The sequence below is a fragment of the Dipodomys merriami genome, unplaced genomic scaffold (assembly GCF_024711535.1).
Source record: "Dipodomys merriami isolate MVZ:Mamm:240054 unplaced genomic scaffold, mDipMer1.0.p SCAF_21, whole genome shotgun sequence".
Classification (NCBI taxonomy): Eukaryota; Metazoa; Chordata; class Mammalia; order Rodentia; family Heteromyidae; genus Dipodomys; species Dipodomys merriami.
Window position 1 is genome coordinate 5,481,694 of NW_027203493.1, and position 23,600 is coordinate 5,505,293.

The following is a 23,600-nucleotide window of genomic DNA, read 5'->3' on the forward strand; positions in this document are numbered from 1 at the left end:
CCCCAGGACTGGTGCCAAAACAAACCAATGAAACCAATCTAACCAAATAACAGAACTGATACCACATAAAAACATGTTGAAAATTCTTCATACTCTTGTTGAACTATCAGCTCCCTTTTCAATGGAGTTACACCATGGGAATTCATCCCTGAAAATACCACCATTTACTCAATTTCATCATATATATAAATATGAATATGACCCTACATATATATGCATGGTTGTTTACATTTTAGATGTTATTTTAATATATGTTAGGAAATATTTTCACATTCCCTATTTCAGTCAGCCCATTTCAGTTAACAAAATTTTTTTCCAGAACATCAACTTCCTTGAAAATGATATTTTTTTTACCTGATGGATGAATAAAATTTGCATACACACCCACATATTTATGCATATGAATACATACATAAACACTTCCATAATTTTCTCCCACATTTTCTTCCCAAAAAATTTAACCATGATGGATTATAGCCATTTTAAGAAGTTTTTATGATTTGCATTATTTTTATGTTGGCATGTGTACATACTTTCAAATCCAATGTAGAATGAACAAGAAGTAGTTTTGACATGGGGAAAATTTTGAATAGATCTGCATCTAGAAATTTGAAATTATGAGCTCTATTCCCACAGTATAGCTCTACAGAGACTCTTTAAAATCCAACACTTATGAACATTGTATTGACCTTTGTATATAAATAGCTGAATTGCTCAAGTCGTAGAGCACTCGCCTTGAGCTGGAGAGCTGAGGGACAGCACCCAGGCCCAGAGTTCAGGTCCCATGATACATACACACACACACACACACACACACACACACACACACACACACACACACACACACACACACACACACACACACACACACACACAAATAGGTGAATCCAAGACGTAGTTTAAATGATCAGAGATATCACTTGTAAAATATTTATAATTTATAATTCAGGAGCTAATTTAGGAGCTGGGTTTTGTTAATATTAGAAGGCAGATACACCAAGTGAAGGAATAAAATATGATTTTGTATTGTTTTGTAATTAAATCACAGGATCAGAGTGAACTTTTATGACAGGATAGTTGGGAATTGATTAGCCTCCTGGCTGCCTGCTTCACATCTTTGTTCCTGAGACTGTAAATCAGTGGATTCAGCATAGGAACGACCACGGTGTAGAAGATAGAGGCAATCTTCACCAACAACCATGAGCTTTTGGTGGTAGGAACACAGTAGAGGAAAAGGATGGGGCCATGGAAAATAGCAATGGCGGTGAGGTGGGAAGCACATGTGGAGAATGCTTTGTAGCGCCCCGCAGTGGAGGGCATTCTCATCACAGTGACAAAAATGAACACATAGGAAGTGAAAACAATGCCCAGGCTGCTTACTTCATCGAATATGGCAAAGATTACAATAGACAACTGACTTACATAAGGGTCAGAGCAGGACACAGCAACAATGGCAGAATGCTCACACACAAAGTTGTTTATAACCTTTGTCCCACAGAAATTCAAAGTTAACAAATAGTATATGAATACAAAAGAACACAGCATACCCCAAAAGTAGCATGCAGCCACCAACAAGGAACAAAGCTTTGAAGACATGGCCACTGTATAGAGGAGAGGGTTACAAACAGCCACAAATCGGTCATAGGCCATGGCTGCCAGCATGAAGGTCTCTGTTACTACACAGATACAAGCAAAGAAGAATTGGCTGACACAGCCTGCAAAAGTGATGCTTCTGTCCTCCACAAGCAAGTTCTCCAGGAGCTTGGGGGTGACAACAGAAGAGTAGCAGAAATCCACAAAGGACAAGTGACTGAGGAAAAAGTACATAGGGGTGTGGAGCTTGGGATTGAGTCTGATGATGGTGATCATGCCCAGGTTGCCCAGCACTGTGATGGTGTAGATGGTGAGGAAAACCAGGAAGAGTGGTACTTGGAGGTCCGGATATTCTGAGAAGCCCAGGAGAATGAAGCTCACCCCAGCACTCTGGTTTTGTTTGATCCTATGTACAAAATAGAACACTTGATATAGCGAGATCAAAACTAGTCTATTCATAGAGAAGGGAAAGATAGAAATGAGTGATACTGGGTATCTGAGATATAGTGTTGGTGAATAAACCAGTTCCTTCTGGCTACATAAGTCAATAGTTGACACTGACTTTTACTGCTCTTACAAAATAAATGAAAAGGGTTTATTTCAACTACTGTAAAAAAACTAAGCCTTGCCAAACAGAGAAACTGAATATGCTACACTATACTGTGCAGAAACTTCTGTATTATGTCTTGAATAATAAATTTACCTCTCTCCCTGAGAGGCAATACAATTATTGCTACAGCATTGGTGCATCATGTTAAATCACTGTTAATGTTAATGGTGATATTTATGATAATAGCTAACTTTTTCTTGTACATTTGCCACAGTTTTGAGGACAAATTGAGTTTATTTCCTACTCCATTGCTTTAGAACATTTATAGATGGTCTCATAAACGTCAAGACAAGTAGACAATTGTCTATCCATAGGCCAGCTGGACCACATTTACCACTCCATGGAAGATGTAAGAAAGCTATACAGTAATCACATGTGTCATCACACTAAAAGCTGTGATGTTTGTCACTGTAGGATTGGAGATGCCAGCACGTGAGGCAGATCCAAGAACAAAGAAACTCAGGTTCTAACCATTGCTGGTGGCTACTTATTGAAGGATTCACTGCTACTGCATATTCTAAATCATTACTTAAATGTTGAAATAAGGATGCTAATGGTATTCAATTGCACTTATTACAACACAGCTATTAGTATGTATTAAAGGCTAGAAAACCTAGCCTATTACAAATAAATGTGCAGGGATATATTTATTTAAACATAAGCAGTTTCTGTGGTTATAAATGTGCAAAGAAGTATTGCGTACTCATAGCCACAAAGGAAATGCCAATCAAAACATCATCTCAACAGTCATCAAAATAACACAAAAAAAAAACCAAAATAACAAATGCTGAGGAGGAGCCAGAAGAGTAAGAACCCTTTTACTTACTGGGTTGTATAGGGAGTCAAAACTCACTGCAAACACAGGGCTATCAGTAAGTCAGTTTCCTAGCTATATCCCTGCTAGTGTAAATTATTCTAAACTGAGATAGGTTATATGTGCTTCTAATAATAGCATTGGAAGAGTTATACATGGAAGAGCTATACATTGGAAGAGCTATTCATGGCTAACATGGGTTACACAGGAAAACTACATTAAAAATAGCAAACAAAAAATTTAAGATAGTATTCTAGATATCATGAAAATAATTTTCCATAATGTTTAACGTGATACCTGCAAGTTTAAGAAGTTCATTATGTTTGATTAATGAAAATCTTCCCTTTTTTGTCTAATTTGTAGCAACTTTCTAAATCTAGATTTTTTATTGTGAAAATACTGTACAGAGGGGCTACAGTTACATGAGCAAGGTAATGAGTACATTTCTTATCCAGCATTGTTGCCTCCTCCTTTGCTTTTCCTCTACCATCCCTTCCCTCCTGCCTCCTCAGCTACACCCCCAACTCCCCCCTTGCCTAAATTGTAAAGTTCATTTTTCGACATAGCTCCTTGTACATCTCAATGTTGCAATGGGTCAATCCGTATCCGTATTTAAATAATTTGTTTTTTTCCCTTCTCCTCCCCAAATTATAACAACATTTAATATGGTGAAAACAGGGGTTATAATGAGGGGGAGGGACATACAATCTAGATTTTAAGTCTCCTTGTAGTGTTCTCTACTGAGGATGGATTTCTCTACATATAACCCACATTCATATGGACAAATTTGCTTTCACATATAAACTCATGATTATAATGCTTTATTCACCCAACTCTATGGTATACATTCCTCATTGTTTTGCTTTGTAGAGGCAAACATTAAAGTTGTTCACCATAATTACAAAAACTTCATTCTATCATTTACCAACACAACTGTTCCTCTCACCTACTCAGAGATCAAAGTTAATTTAAAGATGATAATTTTTAATTCCCTATCAGCTTTGTCACTTTCTTGATGATATTTAATGACTAAAAAATGAGAAAACTATCATGGAATCAGGACTTAGCACCCTAAGTTCCTTTTTGAAACTAACTGTATTTGGAGGCTGGTTGGAAATACACAACTGCTTGTTCCTGATAAAGATAACTAGGTCACAATATGTTTTTCTTTCAGAGTAAAAATAACAGAAAAATAGAGTTAACTCACAAAAAAACGGAAGCAGCTGAATGAGGCATCTATTGAAGAAGTCTTTTCTAAGATTAGTAAACTCCAAAACTCCTATTGTTTATTGTAAAATTAAAAGAAATATCTCTGAATCAGTGGAGTCACCCAAGTATACTTGGGTGACTATTTCATAGGATATATTTTTCCAACTTAGGAAGATAATTCAGAGAAACTAGTCAAAAGATTACATAAAGAAAAAGAAAAGGAAATACTAGTACCAAGTCTTGTCATAAATATATATCCCATGACCTCTGGAGATCAGAAAACCAGGGAATATCACTGCACATTGTAAAAGCAACAGTTTTGAGTAATTAGATCTACCATTATCCCAGGAGACAGCCCACGATTGCAGAACTTCCCCAAAGCTCTGGAGCATTTTAGGTGATCAACTTCAATCATTAATGAAAGTGTTGAATGCATATTTCTTTACAGGGTGATTTAAATGTCCTAATGGGAAAATAAACTATTAAAATTAGTCTGCATAGAGCCAGGCACCAGTAACTCACTCCTGTAATCCTAACTACTCAGACAGTTGAATTCTGAGCACTGAGGTTCAAAACAGCCAAAGCAGGAAAGTGCATAAGACTCTTCCCCCTATTTAAACTTCAGACAAACAGAAATGGCACTGTGGCTCAAAGTGGCGGAGTGCTAGCCTTGAGCAAGAAAGCTCAGGGACAGAACCCAGGCTCTGAATTCAGGTTCCATGACTGACTGACTGACTATACATATATATATATGCACATATATAGTATTATATGTACATATAGTATACATATTATAATACATATGTATGATATAGAATATATATGCTATAATGTATTACACATGTAAAAATGTAATATAGATAAGATATATATGGATATCACTATAACTTGAATTCATATTGAATTTATTTTGCCTATTTTATCACAATATATTACTGTAATTTAAAAACAATGCATTACTATTTTTATTACATTATATAAACTATATATATAAATATTGCAAAATTATATTCGTATATTAGTTTATATCTAAGGGACTACATTTAAAATTTTCACTTTATGTTGAGAATTTGATGCTATGTTTTTTTTGTTTTTTTTTTTTTGGTCCAGTCATGGGGCCTGAACTCTGGGCCTGGGCGCTGTCCCTCAGTTCTTCAGCTCAAGGCTACCACTTGAGCCACAGCGCCATTTCCGGCTTTTTTCTTTTTGCTTATGTGGTGCTGAGGAATCGAACCCAGGGCCTCAGGCATGCAAAGCAAGCACTCTACCACTGAGCCACCTTCCCAGCCCTTTGATGCTATGTTCTAACTCATCACTCATTCTACCTCCAGCGAAACCAGGTTGAGTATGGATTTCTAGCCATCTTTTATCACAGAGTTCTTTCCAGGTCCATCGGCTACACCGATATTAGCACATGTGTGAGACTGGCTGAGGATATAACACTAGATTGACGTTGACTGCCAAATTAGCCAGTATTGCCATGAGTTTAGAAAATTCAACTATGGGTATCTTGAAGTTTTGGAAGGTCCACTGAGGAAAGATAGACACAAACAAACCTGAATTGCCCAGCCTGAATTGCTAGGTTGTACTATTATTGAGGAAACAGCATAAAGTATAATTGGTGTCTAAACTATTTTCTTGAGAATGAAAATGAACCAAAGTTTATATGATAAAATATTCAAAGAAAATGCCCTTGATTGACACATAGCTACAATGGCACAAATGGCAAAACTAAGGTCACGAACATACACTTGCACAGTATACAACATACACAGTGCAATTATGTGGGAAAGATTTTTAACAAAGCCAAAGAACAAAAACAAAAAAACCCAAAAACCTACTATAATGCTAGCTATTCAGGAGGCTGAGATCTGAGAATTGCAATTTGGACTAAACTTGAATACACAAACATCTCAAGATACTTATCTCAGATTATCCAGCAAATGGCTACAGGTGGAGGCATAGCTGAAGGGGTGTACAGCTAGGCATAATTAACAAAGCCAAGTCTAGAGTGGTGATCATATGATATGTGTATTTGAAGTATCTAGAAGGAATTATATTGTTTTTCATCTTTAAGAAGTAAAACCTGATCAATATAGTGGCTCATATGCCTTAATCTCAGCTACTCAGGAGGCCGAGATTGAAAGAATCACAGTTTCAGTTCAGCAAGATCCCACTGGAACAAGTTGGACAGAGAAAGGTCAGACATGGGGGGATGACAGTCTGGGACCAAGTCCAGGAAAAATGTGGAGACCCTCTCTGAAAAAAATGACTGGAGGACAAAAAGGCTAGATATGTGCCTCCATTTGCATACTTCCTGTCTAGAAAGTGCAAGGCACTGAAGTACCACCAGCCAACAGGCATGCAGAGCACCACAAACAATTAGAAAAATGTTTCATGAGATGAATATGTTTAGCCAGATTCAAACAATACTCACATATATCAAACATAACCTTATATCCCATGAATGTGTACTGTGTTTTGAGTTTTAATGAAATGTTTTAAAGTAAAAGAAAGAAAAACAAAGAAACTAAAAGAAAGAAAACTCATATTTAACATTTTAAAAATTTCTAGGTAAACCCTTTGTTACTCTTGCTATTTACCATGGATAGTAAGAAGACTGACTTTTCTAAAACTGTATGTTGCAAATGCATGCAACTTAATTTAAAATATCATTTGCAATAAAAACTCCATCTTGGATAAACACATACCTATAACTCTTTCTTTTAACCATCAGTGGGTACACTCTAGTGTTAATTAAGCAGGACAGGTACATATTTACATGCAATCTCAGGCACAACAGTCTGGTTACAGCAGACAAATGAGCTGTCATTGTAGAACACTATACTAATGCAGAAACAATTATAGGGTGCTTGTCATATACATTAACATTGTCTCTCAGGATCAAAGAAAAAAGTGTGTTCAAAGAAGTAAATGTTCTCCTCAATATTCCTCATCACATCTGACTTGTAGATGCACAGTAAGAAGTTGGCAACACTCACACCCAGTTATTTTGTGCTTGGTCATGTGACTTGTTCTGAGTTATACTACATCACTAAACAAATAGAAACTTGTGGCATGATTTTATACTTATTATACTCAACTGTGACTTTGCTCCAGAAAAGATGGCAAGTCTTAGGACAGGCAATTGAACATTTCTTGATCTAAGTGACTCATTCACACAACTCAGGCAGTTCGACGGATCTCAGCATAGATATGTCAAGCTCATTGATACATGGATTCAAGTTGTATATCACCTGAGATTAAGGTTGCTTATTTATTATCCCTCAATTACATATCGGTATTTTACACCAATATCAATATCATGACTGTTATACTGTGCTGTGATAGGGTACAATGTAAAAATACTTGATACTGTTCCACATTTTTACTTAAAAATTCAAATAAATTTTCAAGAATAAATTAGTGACATACAATCACATTATCAGAAAAGACAATGAGATAAAAGCATAAACTTATGAAATATATTGATTCACTTATGGTGCAAAAGGAAAAATGGGATTTGTGATATAACAATAATTTTTATTAATTTAAAATGATCATACAAAGGGATTTCAATTCAGCATGTCGCTATCTCAGGACAATGCATCTTGATCACCATTCAACCTGGCAATTGGTATAAAGAATCTTGATCAGCATCTCACCACCTCCCACACTCTCTCATCCTGCCAACCTCTCCCAAGCAAAGCATACTGTCAAAATAGTTGGTTCCATAATCACATGTTTGAGTAAAATGAATTCACTTGCCCTTTGTCTCTTTGAGCCTGACTTATTTCAGTTAACATTTGGTTTCTCGGATCAATCAATTTCCTTGCAAATGATATTTTATTCTTTTGGATGGATGAATAAAATTTATACACACACCCACATCTTTATGTATATTTCTTCCCCATTATTTTAACCATGCTGAATTATAATCATTTTTAGAAGTTTTATATGATTTACATCGTCTTTCTATTAAACTAGATATAGTTGTTTGGACTTTTTGTTTGTCTGTTTGGAGATTTTTGTTGTTGTTGTTGTATGTTTTTGTCCATAATGGGGCTTTAACTCAACCTAGGCACTCTTTTTTTAAATGTTTTTTATTGTGAAAATACTGTACAGAGGGGTTACAATTACATGAGCAAGAATGGGTCAATTTCTTATCAAGCATTGTTGCCTCCTCCTTTGTTTTTCCCCTACCATCGCTTCCCTCCCATCTCCATGACTTCACTCCTCTTTACCCCCCATCCAAATTGTAAAGTTCATTTTTCTTTTCTTTTTTTTTTTAAATTTAATTTAATTTTATTTGTGAACATACTGTACAGAGGGTTAGAATTACATGGACAGGATAATGCATACATTTCTTACCAAGCATTGCAGCCTCCTCCTTTGTTAAGTTCATTTTTCAACATAGGGTCTAGTACATTTTATTGTTGCAATGGATTGTCCCTGCACTCTTCAGCTCAAAGATAGCAGTCTACCACTTGAGCCACAGCGCCACTTCTGATTTTCTTGTGGTTAATTGGAGATAAGAGTCCAACAGACTTTCCTGCCTGGACTGGCTTTGAATCAGGATCCTCAGATTTCAGACTCCTGAGTAGCTAGGATCACAGGAATCACCAGCATCCAGCTATAAATAGTTTTGACATGGTGAAATTTTTGAAATAGATCTCAATCTAGAAATTTGAAAGTATGAGCTCAATTTCCATAGTACAAATCTTCAAAGCATCTTGAAAATCCAGCACTTATGAAGAAGTGTTAACATGATGTCTTCACTGGTAATCACTCAATACAGTACTAACACAGCTGGATATTGCTGGCTTACACCTGTGATTTTAAATAGTAAGGAAGCTGAGAAAAAGAGAGTCATATTTCAAGGCCAGCTTTGATAAAATAGTGCACAAGACTTCATTTCCAAAATAACCAGCCAAAACCATAAACAGAGGTATGCTACCGGTGGTAGATTATCCAGTCATGTACAAGATAATCCAAGCAAATTGAGGAATTGAGTTCAAGCCCCAATTTTTTTAAAAGGAACAAAGGAGGTAATATTGCACAATAGGAAATATACTCATTACCTTGTTCATGTAACTGTAACTCTCTGTACAGCATTTTTACAATAAAAAATGTAAAAGAAAAAGGAAAGGGTATTAACATAAAATGGGCCAAATAGCTGAATCAAAGACTTAGTTCAAATGGCTTGAGTTTATAATGAATATAATAATATGAATATAATAATATATGAATATAATAGTATTTATAAATTAGAAGCTGAGATTTTTTTTAATATTGGAAGATGTATAAGTATTCCAAGTATAAGAATAGAATAGAATTTTATATTGATTTGTAATTACATCAAAGTATCAGAATCAACTTTTTTGACATGTTACTTGGGAATTGATTAGCCTCCTGGCTGCCTGCTTTACATCTTTGTTCCTGAGACTGTAAATCAGTGGATTCAGCATAGGAACGACCACAGTGTAAAAGACAGAGGCAATCTCTACCAACAACCATGAACTTTTGGTGGTAGGAACACAGTAGAGGAAAAAGATGGGGCCATGGAAAATAGCAATGGCGGTGAGGTGGGAAGCACACGTGGAGAATGCTTTGTAGCGCCCTGCAGTGGAGGGCATTCTCATGACAGTGACAAAAATAAACACATAGGAAGTGAAAACAATCCCCAGGCTGGTTATTTGATTGAATGTGGTAACGATTACAATAGACAACTGACTTACATAAGAGTCAGAGCAGGACACAGCAATAACGGCCGAATGCTCACAAACAAAGTTGTTTATAACCTTTGTCCCACAGAAATTCAAAATTAACATAAAGTACGTGACTCCCAAAGTACACGCGACACCCCAGAAGTAGGATGCAGCCACCAACAAAGAACACAGCTTCCTGGACATGGCCACCGTGTAGAGGAGAGGGTTACAAACGGCCACAAATCGGTCATAGGCCATGGCTGCCAACATAAAAGTTTCTGTTATCACACAGGTACATGCAAAGAAGAACTGGCTAATACAGCCTGCAAAGGAGAAGCTTCTGTCTTCCACAATCAGGTTCTCTAGGAGCTTGGGGGTGACAACAGAAGAATAGCAGAAATCCACAAAGGACAAGTGACTGAGGAAAAAGTACATGGGGGTGTGGAGCTTGGGATTCATTCTGATGATGGTGATCATGCCCAGGTTGCCCAGCACGGTGATGGTGTAGATGATGAAGAAAACCAGGAAGAGTGTACCCTGCAGGTCCGGATATTCTGAGAAGCCCAGGAGGATGAAGCTCACCCCATTAGTCTGGTTTTCATTGATCCTATGGACAAAATAGCACATTTGGTTCAGAGAGGTCAAAGCCAGTGTTATTAATGGAGAAGGGACAGGAAGAAATGAGAGGATAAAGGAAGCTGAGATAGAATGATGCAGAAAAAAAATTTTGGCCAATAAACTTCAACAATCCATCCAAAAAAATCATACACCACAATCAAACAAGATTCATTTCAGGGATGCAAAGCTGTTTGAATATACACAAATCAATTAATATAATTAATCTCATCAACAGGAGCAAGGTTAAGAACCACATGGTTATCTCAATAGATGCAGAAAAAACATTTGACAAGATCCAACACCCCTTTATGATGAAGGTCTTGGAAAAATTAGGAATCCATGGAACATTCCTCAATACAATAAAGGCTGTATATGACAAACGTACAGCCAGCATTATACTCAATGGTGAAAAACTAAAGCCATTTCCTCTTAACTCAGGAACAAGACAAGGATGTCCACTCTCTCCACTTCTCTTCAATCTAGTATTAGAATACCTCTCTACAGCAATAAGACAAGATGCAGACATAAAGGGGATCCAAATAGGGAAAGAAGAAATAAAACTCTCCCTCTTTGCAGATGACATGATCTTGTACTTAAAGAATCCCATAAACTCCACTCCCAAATTACTCAAGGTTATTCAAAACTTTGGCAAAATAGCAGGGTATAAAATTAACCCTCAAAAATCAATTGCTTTTCTGTATGCCAACAATGAGAAAAGTGTGGCTGAAATTAGGAAAGCAACTCCATTCGTAATAGCCCCACAATAAATAAAATACCAAGGAATTAACTTAACCAAAGAAGTGAAGGACATCTATTATGAAAACTTTAAAAACTAGAAAAAGGAAATCAAAACAGAACTTAGAAAGTGGCAAAAACTCCCATGCTCCTGGATAGGAAAGATCAACATCGTGAAAATGGCAATAATTCCCAAGGCTACCTACAAATTCAATGCGATACCCATCAAAATTCCAACCTCATTCTTCAAGGAAATAGAAGAGGCAATCCAAAATTCATATGGAACAATAAAAGACCCCGAATAGCAAAAATGATCCTCAAGAGAAAGAACACTGCTGGAGGAATATCAATACCAAATTTCCAACTCTACTATAAAGCCATAGTAATCAAAACAGCTTGGTACTGGCGAAAGAACATACCTCAGGACCAATGGAATAGAATTGAAAACAAAGAAATGAACCTACAGACCTATAGCCATCTAATCTTTGGAAAGGGAGCTAAAAAATAGAATGGTGCTGGCAAAATTGGTTAACTACTTATAGAAAATTAAAGCTTGATCCTTATATATCACCCTGAACCAGAATCAACTCCAAATGGATCAAAGACCTTGAAGTCAAAGCAGACACTCTGAAAACATTACAGGATGGAATAGAAACTCTAGCGCTCCTTGGCACAGGCCAAAATTTTCTTAACAGAGACTCAGAAACACAACAAATCAAAGAAAGGTTGGACAAATGGGATTGCATGAAGTTGCAGAGCTTCTGCATGGCAAAGGACAGAGCTAGCAAGATCAATAGATAGATTGGGAGAAGATCTTCACTAGCCATACAATGGACAAGGGTCCATATCTAAAATATACTTGGAACTCAAAAAATTAAATCCCCCAACAACAAATCCTCAAAGAAACAGCTGCCCAATAAATAAGTGGGCTAAAGACTTAAAGAGAAACTTCTCTGAAGAGGAAAGAAGAATGGCCAATAGACACATGAAGAAATGTTCGACATCCCTAGCTATAAAAGAAATGCAAATCAAAACAACATTGAGATAGCATTTCACCCCAGTTAGAATGGCTATAATCAAGAACTCTGAGGGGATGTAGATAGAAGGGAATCTTACTTCATTGTTGGTGGGAAGGTAAACTTGTTCAATCACTTTGGAAAGCAGTATGGAGGTTCCTCAAAAGACTCCACATAGAGCTCCCCTATGACCCAGCAATCCCACTTTTGGGCATTTACCCAAATGGTTACAACCAAGACCACACTATAAGTACGAGCATGACTATGTTTATTGCAGCACTATTTACTATAGCTAAGATATGGAACCAACCCAGATGCCCCTCAGTAGATGAATGAATCAAGAAAACGTGGTATATATACACAATGGAATTCTATGCCTCCATCAGAAAGAATGACATTGCCCCATTTGTTATGAAATAGAAAGACTTGGAAAAAATTATATGAAGTGAAGTAAGCCAGGCCCAAAGAAACATAGGTCCCATGGTTTCCCTTATTTGCAATATCTAGTATATGTCTGAGTCAAGTAGAAAAGGTCAGATAAGGTGATGTTAGGGAAATGAACCCTAAGATATGTACTTAAATGTTTTTTTTTTCTTTCATGAGAGTGTTTCTAACACATTTACAAGATTATTTCTTTGTTGCTTTGTATGTCCCTTCCCCATGGTATAACCCCTGCTTTCACTGTATTTGATGTCGGTGTAATTTGTGGACGGGAAGGCAAAAAACAAATCGTTTAAATAGGGATAACAGGTGGACCCATTGCAACAATGAGATGTACAAGTCCTCATGTCGAAAACAAGCTTTAGAACTTTGGTGCGGGGAGGGGGAGGGGTAGCAGGAGGATTGGAGGGGGCAGGGGGAGGATGGGAAGGGATGGGAAGAGGAAACAAAGGAGGAGGCTATAATGCTTGATAAGAAATGTACTCAAATCTGGGCGCTGGTGGCTCACGGCTGTAATCCTAGCTACTCAGGAGGCTGAGATCTGAGGATCGCCGTTCAAAGCCAGCCCGGGCAAGAGAGACGGTGAGACTCCTATCTCCAATAAACCACTAGAAAACCGGAAGTGGCGCTGTAGCTCAAGTGGTAGAGCGCTCGCCTTGAGCTGAAGAGCTGAGGGACAGCGCCCAGGCCCAGAGTTCAAGACCCATGACTGACAAAAAAAAAAAAAAAAAAAAGAAATGTACTCATTATCTTGCCCATGTAATTGTAACCTTCCTGTACAGTATTTTCACAATAAAAAAAAAGAATGATGCAGAATACATACACTTCTTGTGGCTACAGTAGTCAGTGGTTGACATTGGCTTTGATAGCTTTTGCAAAATGAATGACAACTCTATCATTTAAGCCATTGACAACAAGGAGAAGAACAAAAGATCAGAATGTAATACATTATATCTCAAATAATGATGATGCTACAAGACCTATGCTCCCTAGTTCCCTGGGCAGAAGGGCAGCACTGTTGAAGCACTGTTTCCTTGTTCATTTATTCTTTTACAGTTAATATTGCTCTTTATTGTACTATCTTACAAATACATATGTATGTATGTAAGCTTGTATGTATTTACTCATTTATTTATATAAATAAGCTTAGCTATTGAGGATAATTTGGGGGGTTGATTTTTGTTTTTTGTTTGTATTTTTTTGTCGGTCATGGGGTTTGAACTTGGGGCCTGGGAGCTGTCTCTCAGCTCTTTAGGTTAAAGTTAGCACTCCACTACTTGAGCCACAGCATCACTTCCGGTTTTCTGGTGGTTAATTGGAGACTTTGAACAGTGATCCTCAGATCTCAGCCTCCTGAGTAGCTAGGATTACAGGCATGAGCCTTTGGAGCCTACTTATGCTTTTTCCAGTTAGCCTGAATGTCATCAGTGAAAAACCATTAGTCGAATAGCTGGCTGGACTACCCTCAGGACAGCCTTTAACACTTCGTGGATACCTGAAAGAAGCCATAGAGTAACCACGCTTGGCTGATATCAGGGAACTATTCTGGCTCTTTTTTTTATTGTGAAAATACCATACAGAGGAGTTACAATTACATGGGCAAGATAATGAGTACATTTCTTATCAAGCATTGTTGCCTCCTCCTTTGTTTCCCCTTCCCATCCCTTCCCATATTCCCCCTTGCCCCTCCTACCCAATCATCCCCCCCACCCCCAACCAAAGTTGTAAAGTTCATTTTTCGACATAGGGCTTATACTGACCTGGTTGGTGAACTCATAATGGACCTTCCACTAAACTATTTCTGTTCTTATCAGATGGACACAACTTCCCCTGGTGGCTCAGTAGAAAATGTAGAATTGTTGGGAAAATAGTCCTTCATTTACATCTGGGACTCATGTAAATGGCAACAATGTGGGTCTTTATTAGAGTTTGCTTTTTGTTGGGCTCCCTCTGACCTTGATACTCCTATGTATGTTTCCATCATAGTTCTCATAACAGGAACATGCTACTACATGTTTGGGATGGAGTCTCAAAAACTCTTTTGTGCTTATACTGATCTCAAGAAATTTTTTTCATCTTATGAACCTAAGAAATAGTGATGAATTGTATGCATGGATCACTGAACACAGCTCAAAGTGCTGCTCTAGGTGAAAATTTTTATTACTCATTAAAATGTCATGAAAGCATGACTGTTCTTACAGTGTAAAATAGATACAGCAAATTACATTCCTTTGCAATATGGCAATTTTCAGAAGATACATACCTGTAAATATACTAGAAATGCAAACAAATTGTAAGCCATTGCAAAAAAAATGTGTTCTGCTATTCTGGATGGAGTTTAACTTTTGGCAAGGATAAATGACGGAGAAAAACATCTCAAACAAGAAACCATAACATACATGGATACCTTGAGAATCTTAATGCTATTAATGAGAATCTTAATAATATTGAGAATCTTAATGAAGAAATCAGAATCTTAGCAGTATTAAATTCAAATCACTAGGATGGAAGTAGAAACGATTATAATTCATTTCTACATAAAAAAGCATGATGTCAAAAAAGATGCAGGATTCTGAGGAGTTAGTTTGGTTTTAAAAATTCAGAGAAATAGTCAGCATTTTTAGCCTCATAGAAAATGCCAATCAAAGCATCAATGAGATCTCATTTCTTCCCTATCAGGACAAAAAAACATCTAAATAACAATAAAAAGAAACTACAGCAAGGATGCAAGGGAAAAAAGACCTATATACTGCTGGCAGTAAGCTAAATCCGCCCTGCCTCTATGGAAATCAGCATGGAAGAGAGAAAAGAGAAATACTGCTTATGCTTCTGCTCTACAAGTCCCGAGCACATACCTATCTGTCATCTGAATGATGATAACAATGATCATAATGCTCAATAATCATATCTAAGAATATAATTTAAAATAAATATGAAATGAATTCATAAGGTATCTGCATTCTCATTGTATAGCAACACTAACCCAAAATATGGAATCAGCTATCAACTAATAAATAAATAATTTAAATGTGGTATAAATATATATACATATATATATATGCCATCAAGTAATTTTCAGCCATGAAAACATATGAAATTACATATGCTAGTATAATAAGTTCAGACTGAGATGGACAAATCTCTTAATTTTCCTATACATCATTAACCATGCTCTCTCTGATTCATGAAGAAAACTAGACTGGAGTCAGGAAGATAGCACATTGGGTTCTTTTTTTGAAATTAATTGGATGATGAGGCTCCTTAGGAGTCCATGTCTCTTTTTCTGCCAAAAATTGACCCCAAATCAATATATCTCTATTAGAATGAAATATTAGAGGAATTGAGTCAACTCACCTAAATATAGAAGCAGCTAAGGGAGACATTTATTGAAGAAGCCTTTTCTAAAGTTAGCGAATTCCAAAACTATTCCTGATGATTGTAAAAGCTAAAAGAAATACCTCTGAGCTAGTGAAGCCCAGAGTACATGTGTATGACTATATCATATGATACATTTTTCAGGGATAACACACAAAAGACTTCACACACACACACACACACACAAATTAATAAATGCTGGTACAGAATCATGCCATAACTATAATTCCTCAAGTCCTTGGGGAATCAAAAAACAGAGAATAACACTAAAGAATCACTAGAGACAAAAATTTTGGAGCAATTATTTGTACAGCAGTCCCATGAGATGGTTCGACTTTGTATTACTTTCCCAAAGCTCTAGAGTATTTGAATGATCATCTTTACTCATTAATCATAGTGATGAATGTATAGTAACTTTATAGGGATAGAAAATACATAATTGTACAAGAGGGAAAATCAGTTATTAAGAAGAGTGTGCAGAGGGATAGAGTCCTGAGAGAAATTATTAACGTATATTATTTGTTTTTCTATTTTATTACAAATATAAATTATTTTAAAATATAAATTTCCCAAAATGTTAAGTTGCATTTAAATTTTTCTTTCGTAACTTTTCAATGTATTATAAACTTTATTTTTTACTGACACCATTAAATACTTGACAGGAAATATATGAGGAGGTAACTTACGTTGTCCCTTCAAATATAGCTAAAGTGTATTCAGATTTTTTTTTTTTTTTTTTTTTTTTTTTTTTAGTTTTTTTTTTTTCTATTTGCTTATGTGGTGCTGAGGAATCAAACCCAGGGCCTCATGCATGCAAGGCAAGCGCTCTACCACTGAGCCACCTTCCCAGCCCTGTATTCAGATTTTTATATTTACTATTATATCTGAAAACTGTTGGGCCAGATAATCAATCAATTTGTGAAAAATATTCATGAAAACATGTTATGTTGCACATTCACCATGTTATAATTCTTTTTTATTCAGAACACCTTTATTCATTTATTAATACTAATACTAATTTTTGTTTTATATGTAGGTTTATAATCTGAAGGTATTGATGATCCAGGGCAAATAGTCTTTATGGGGGTGGTTAAGAATATGATAAGATGCCTAAGTTTTCACCTGCTTTTACATAACTATCCAGACTGAAATGTAAACATATTGTAAATCAATTTTTTTTTTTATTTCAGTGTCAAAGATGTGAGTACAGAACACTCCAGGACCATACTTCCACAGAAAACTTAACTTGATAAATCACTCACAAAAGAAAATAACTTTATATAGATTATAAGAGATAAGATGGTAAGAGAGAGTAGTATCTAATTGTAGCCAGATAATACATAAAGAGTATTTGTAAAAGTTCTGTACATGAATGTTCTTAGCAGCACTATTCACAAAAGCAAAAATTATAATGATCTCAAACAACCATTAGTAAATAAATGGTAAAACTAAATATAGTGTGTATACATGACATATTTATCAATAATAAAAACAAATAAAGTATGTATATAGCGTAGCATGTGAATAAAGTTGAAAGCACAGTGATAACCAAAATAAAACTTGGGAAAAATGCTATCATCAACATTTTCCAATATAAAATGGGCTAGATATTTGGTATTATCCAGATCTTTTTATAGTTATATTTCTTTTCTATAGGACATTGAGATTATAGTTTCAAAATTATTATTGATTGTGTATATATATATATAACTTTTTTGTTTATTTGTGGGATCAGTTATGAGGCTTGAACTGAGAGAATGAACACTGTCCCTTAGCTTTTGTGCTCAAGGCTAGTGTGCTAACCACTTTGAGCCACAGTGCCATTTCCATCATCTGTGTTTAAAAGCCTAAATTTAAAGACAAATACTAACAGCATGTTTCACATATCATTTATTTTATAATACTTACTCCTCAAATAAATTGAAAACATTTATTTAAACTTGCACAACATTTGGTAGGACATTTTCTCAAGGGTGTAGTCAGGTTGACAAACCATTTCATACTAAATACATAATGTAATTCTATAATTATGTCACAAAAGTTTTGAAATATTATGTAATAGTAAACAACTGAATAAGTACATTAAGTTACATTACTTACAAGTAAAGTTTCTAGTACAGGACAATAAAATGCTCCTTTTTGGAAATAATGAGTTCACAATTCCAGTCAAAGCTAACAATAAACTTTGCAGTCCATAGTTGGATTTCAACAATGTTCCATGCAATTTTCCCAAGACATTTTCTTTTTTTAATAAGTTTTTTATTTTGAAAATACTGTACAGAGGGGTTACAGTTACATGAGCAAGATAATGAGTACATTTCTTGTCAAGCATTATTGCCTCCTCCTTTGCTTTTCCCCTACCATCCCTTCCCTCCTACCTCCACAACTACCCTCCCCACCCCACCTAAATTGTAAAGTTCGTTTTTCAACATAGTGTCTTGTACATCTCATATTTCATTGTTACAATGGGTCAAACTGTATCCCTATTTAAATATTTTGCTTTTTCCCTTCTCCTCCCCAAATTAGACCAACATCAAATACAGTGAAAACAGGACTTATACCGCGGAGGAGGAACATACAAAGCAACAAAAAAAATCACATGGTACCTTATAAATACGTTAGAAACAATAGGAAGAAAGAACAAAAAATCGACTTGTGTCCCTATCTTGGGGTTCATTTTGCTTAACTCCATCTTATCTGGTCATATGTACATAGCTTTATTTTCCTGTGTGACATCAATCACAATTACCAGGTGGCAGTAGCAAAGAGAGCATAATTAAGTAAATCACATGGCTTATCAACTGATGAAAAATGTTTGTCAAAGTAGCAAAATCTTATTTATCTAGAATACAGAATAGTATCCTCCAATAAACTGACTAATTAGATATAGTCAAATATTCTTTTGGTTTTTCAGTCTAAGTACTTTGCCATGTAAATCTTCAATGCTACAAAACTCAGAAAAACTTCATAAACAATTCAATTTGGAGATATGTGTGTATGTAGACAGATATACTGACAGACAGATAGTTTGTTTGATCAATCCATTGGTCTATCAATAGATTAATAGATAGATGTGTATATGTTTATATATATGCATATATATATGGTTTTCATCAGCTAATAAAATAGTAAAATACTAACAAACATGACAGAATTATGGTAGGTTTGAGCTTTTATTTCTGTGCTTCTTGTGATCTAGCCATTGTCACCAGATGAAACTACTCTACATCAAGTGGGACAAAGAGAACTCTAGTCTCACTAAGCATAGTTACACATCATTTAACAGATCTACAAAGAGGAAATTAGTTCTCCTTCAGGGCCAAAACAGATCAAGAGAGCTAAGGCACTCCTAATCCCATTAATAGGGCTTCATAATCAATCAAAAGATTACTTAATATCATATGTCACTGAAACTGGCATTTTGGTGTACATCTATAAGGAAAACATAAATCGAGACTGGAATAGAAGATTACTTCAGATTTGGAAATAGCTATTTCTGATATGCACTGTTTGTATAAAATAACCAAATTTATACTCACACAAGTAACTAAATACAATAATTTGGGACTTTGTGTAGGAAGAGATAGACCCTGTATACTTCTAATGAACTTGTGACTTTTATATGATATTAAATATTTTTGTCTAATTTTTGTGTTTCAGTGTTGCCATTAGCTTACTCTATTGCCTTTAATATGTCTTTATAATTATGTGAATTTCAGAATGTAACAAGCTCCAGGGTTTTTTTTAATTGAGTATATATCACACCAATGTGGACAAACTCAGAAAACTCTATGCAATAAAACTCCATGCTGGATGGAGAGACATAATTTAAAATCATTTAACTTTCTGTATTACCTCTGACTTTGAAAGCTTAGTTACCAAGCTTCAGATTCAAAAGCTGTTGAATAATCAATCCACTAGGGTTTGTGTGAAACATATCCCATTGGCTTTAATTTTTTTTTCAAATTTTTAAAATGCTAGGCAGCTTGAGACAATTGTGCTCTGTGCACTATTCTTGAAAATAAGTAAATCTTATTGAAAGGGCATGACATCATAACGATGCCTATTAACTTCCTGACTGTGTCCTTCACATCTTTGTTCCTCAGACTGTAGATCAAGGGATTCAACATGGGGATGACCACTATGTAGAAAACAGAGGCTACCTTGACCATGAGCCATGAGCTCTTGGTGGTGGGAACACAGTAAAGAAACAAGATGGTTCCATGGAAAATGGTAATGGCAGTCAGGTGGGAGGCACAGGTGGAGAAGGCTTTGTGGCGCCCCCCAGTGGAAGGCATCTTCATGATGGTGATGAGAATGAACATATAGGAGGTAAGGATGATCACCAGGCTACTTATTTCATTAAACGTTGCAGAGACTAAAACGATCATCTGGTTGATGTAGGCGTCAGAGTATGATGCGGCCACGATGGCAGCATGCTCACACACAAAGTTATTGATGACTTTGCTTCCTTGGAAAGATAATGTCACTAAAAAACAAGTAAGTGTCAGGGAGCAGATGAGTCCCCAAGAGTAACATGCAGCCACCAGCAAAGAACACAACTTTGAGGACATGGCCACTGTGTAGAGGAGAGGGTTGCAAATGGCCACAAATCGGTCGTAGGCCATGGCTGCCAACATGAAGGTTTCTGTCACTACAAAAACACACACAAAGAAGAACTGGATGAGGCAGCCTGCAAAGGAGAAGCTTCTGTCCTCCACAAGCAGGTTCTCCAGGAGCTTGGGGGTGACAACGGAAGAGTAGCAGAAATCCACAAAGGACAAGTGACTGAGGAAAAAGTACATGGGGGTGTGGAGCTTGGGATTGAGTCTGATGATGGCGATCATGCCCAGGTTGCCCAGCACAGTGATGATGTAGATGGTGAGGAAAACCAGGAAGAGTGGTACTTGGAGGTCCGGATATTCTGAGAAGCCCAGGAGGATGAAGGTGACTTCAGAAGTCTGATTTTCTTGGTTCCTGGGAAAGAAAAATAGGGCAGTTGGAAAGTACCTTAACTTACCAATTTATAGGTACAGAGGAGTACTTTAACACATCAATTCATGAGAAGGAGTTACTCATTCCATTGTCCCATGTGACTACTTTGCTGTTATTTTATCATGTACCATATTATTAGTGTGCTTCATAGTAAAATGAAAGAGCAAATATAGAACGCTAGAACGTAGGTAGTATTCAGTAACATTTAATTAATAAGTTTATGCATGAATCTATAAGTTAATCAGTTCTAGGCCTGTAACGTGTACAGAATGACGTTTAAGTGTCTGTGTCATCAGGATCACAGAGCTAACTAATAAAACTAGCTGAGGTACCACTGGCATCTACAAAGCAAGTAGTTCTGGTGGAAACCCATGCCACTTGAGCTTCCTAAAGAAGTATAAAGCAGGAACAGGTATGAATGAAAGGACACACTGGATTCTGCATTCATGTCCTGTGCCCCACTACTATATGTCAACTACATATTTTATTGATTTAATCTAATAATTCTCTGCAACCACATTACAATTGCTTATTCAAACTTAAAATAAGCACTCACCTTGAAAGAGATGGCATTTCACATGGAACACCGTAAGAATCGAAGAGTTAGCTGAGGTTGAGTGTGCTTTAGTTCTCACTCCTTATTCGGATTATATTCTCCCAGATAATATGCAGCACTGTGTCTCCTGCGTATGAACATAGCATTCCTGTATACCCGCCATTTCTTTCAATGTCCCTTTAGATTCATCTGATTGAATACCTGGCCACTTAGTCTGCTATGCTTTTCATTTCCTGGTATTTTTCCATTGAACACCAACTCTTCAAGCCCACAGCTAAATTCCCCTCTTCCAAGTGTGTATTCTGTCTCTGAATTCACCAATAATGAGCAGTTCAAATTAAAAGGAAAGTTAGTATCACCAAATACAAATACCTTTCCTGATATCTAGTCATCTGACCCTTGCTTTCTATCTTTTCCACACATGGAGATTTTCAAACCTCCTAAATTCTGCCCTTACACTAAGGGGCTCAGGGTTGTAGCTCACAATCTCCCTTTTATCCCCAGAAAGTGTCACCTCTGTTCTAAAATCAATAGCCCAAGGTCTCTTGTAACTACATCCTTTTCCTTCCAGCCTAGCTTTCTCATCTTACACTATGTACTTAACTTAGTAGACTAGTGAAAACTTTATTACTGAAATGCATAATATAATCCTGGTCTTCAAATGTGTTTCTTCTGAGAATTGGTCTGAGGAATAATTTATGTAATTACAAATTATTAATATATCTATGATGCATCAAAACTAAAATGTGTGTTCATGAAAAGAATATTATGCTCAAGAAAAAATCATATTACCCAGTGATGAAGCTATAATAATAATAATAATAATAATAATAATAATAATAATAATAAGCACCATAAAATGAGACAAGCATTTCTACTGGGTAGAATTATGTACACATGATAGGAAATGTACAATAGTCTACATTCTTTCATAGACTTGTCTCCAGCAGAGATTAAGAAAGTGTTCTCCCTAGCCAGGTGCCAGCGGCTCACACCTGTCATACTAGCTACTCAGGAGGCTGAAATCTGAGGATCATGGTTCAAAGCCAACCCAGGCAGGAAACTCTGTGAGACTCTTATCTCCAATAAACCACTAGAAAACTGGAAGTGGAGCTGTGGCTCAACTGGTAGAGTGCTCGCCTTGAGCTGAAGAGCTGAGGGACAGCACCCAGCCCCAGAGTTCAAGCCCCATGACTGACAAAAAAATAGAGAGAGAGAGTGTTCTCCCAATGAGAATTAAGTAAGAATGGAACCAACTCACCTCAGGGAAGTATTTGACTTACTCATTTACTGAAGCTTCTTTACAAACTTTAATAGAATCCAGAAAAGCTACTGATAAGAATCAATTTTTAAAATTTTATTCAGTACAAAAAAATAACAAGGGTGACCAAAAGTTAAAAAAGCGGGCCAAGAATCAACTGTGTTTCAATGAATATTTAGTGAAACATTCTCCATAACATTGTCTCCTAAAATTTCCAAAAAGAAACTGAATGATAAGAGAGAAAAAGGAAGAGATTAAAAATCTGAATTCTAGCACCAAACTGTCACATATATATGCCACCAAAGCCTGTGGGATGGAAACCCTGGAGAATGCATTTGAAGTATTGTCTGGAAGAGACCAATTTGAACAATTAGATGAAACAAAGCCCCATGGAGTATTATGTTTTTGTGTAGCTTTCCTAAATATCAGGGATAATTCTTTTATTTTGCTTCATTCCACATTCTTATTTTAAACATGCTGATCAGGCATATGTGTGTGTGTGTACATATGTATGTAGAAAATTCAGCCCTCAGAATATAGTCTAGCAAAGACTAACTTTGTTTTTAAGTATATATCTGGAGACAAAGCTTACACAAGAATTAGTATACTTATTATATCTTCTTATTTTGGGAAATTTTTTTATTAGCTTTCAGTAGTTGTACAAAGGCA

General features: G+C 36.2%; 3 protein-coding genes across 4 annotated transcripts; all 3 read right to left on the bottom strand.

The window, feature by feature from the left end:
- Positions 1-1,050: 1,050 nt before the first annotated feature.
- LOC138833673 (olfactory receptor 5D13-like) lies at positions 1,051-4,618 on the bottom strand. Of its 2 annotated transcripts, none has more exons than XM_070031960.1 (2): positions 4,598-4,618; positions 1,051-1,983 (listed from the first exon to the last, which is right to left on the bottom strand). In XM_070031960.1, exons 1-2 carry the CDS (start codon positions 4,616-4,618, stop codon positions 1,051-1,053), a joined length of 954 nt encoding a protein of 317 aa, XP_069888061.1. The 2 variants fall into 2 exon arrangements, with proteins under 2 accessions (XP_069888061.1, XP_069888060.1); XM_070031959.1 differs by lacking the exon at positions 4,598-4,618 and adding an exon at positions 4,225-4,253 and having other exon boundaries at positions 1,051-1,999.
- A 4,980-nt stretch (positions 4,619-9,598) lies between these two features.
- Positions 9,599-10,561, bottom strand: LOC138834189 (olfactory receptor 5D13-like). Its single transcript, XM_070032941.1, has one exon. The coding sequence runs from the start codon at positions 10,559-10,561 to the stop codon at positions 9,599-9,601; it is 963 nt and encodes a 320-aa protein (XP_069889042.1).
- Positions 10,562-20,096: 9,535 nt separating this feature from the next.
- On the bottom strand, positions 20,097-21,687 carry LOC138834190 (olfactory receptor 5D13-like). The gene is made up of 2 exons (XM_070032942.1): positions 21,671-21,687; positions 20,097-21,096 (listed from the first exon to the last, which is right to left on the bottom strand). Exons 1-2 carry the CDS (start codon positions 21,685-21,687, stop codon positions 20,097-20,099), a joined length of 1,017 nt encoding a protein of 338 aa, XP_069889043.1.
- Positions 21,688-23,600: the final 1,913 nt, after the last annotated feature.

Excerpts from the sequence above, each read along its gene's own strand:
- LOC138833673 (XM_070031959.1), bottom strand. The coding sequence starts at position 4,253 with ATGCCTCATTCAGCTGCTTCCGTTTTTTT. Across the intron at positions 2,000-4,224 it reads TCAGCTGCTTCCGTTTTTTT|GATCAAACAAAACCAGAGTG; the intron begins GTGAGTTAACTC and ends TTTTGTACATAG.
- LOC138834189 (XM_070032941.1), bottom strand. The coding sequence starts at position 10,561 with ATGTGCTATTTTGTCCATAGGATCAATGAAAACCAGACTAATGGGGTG.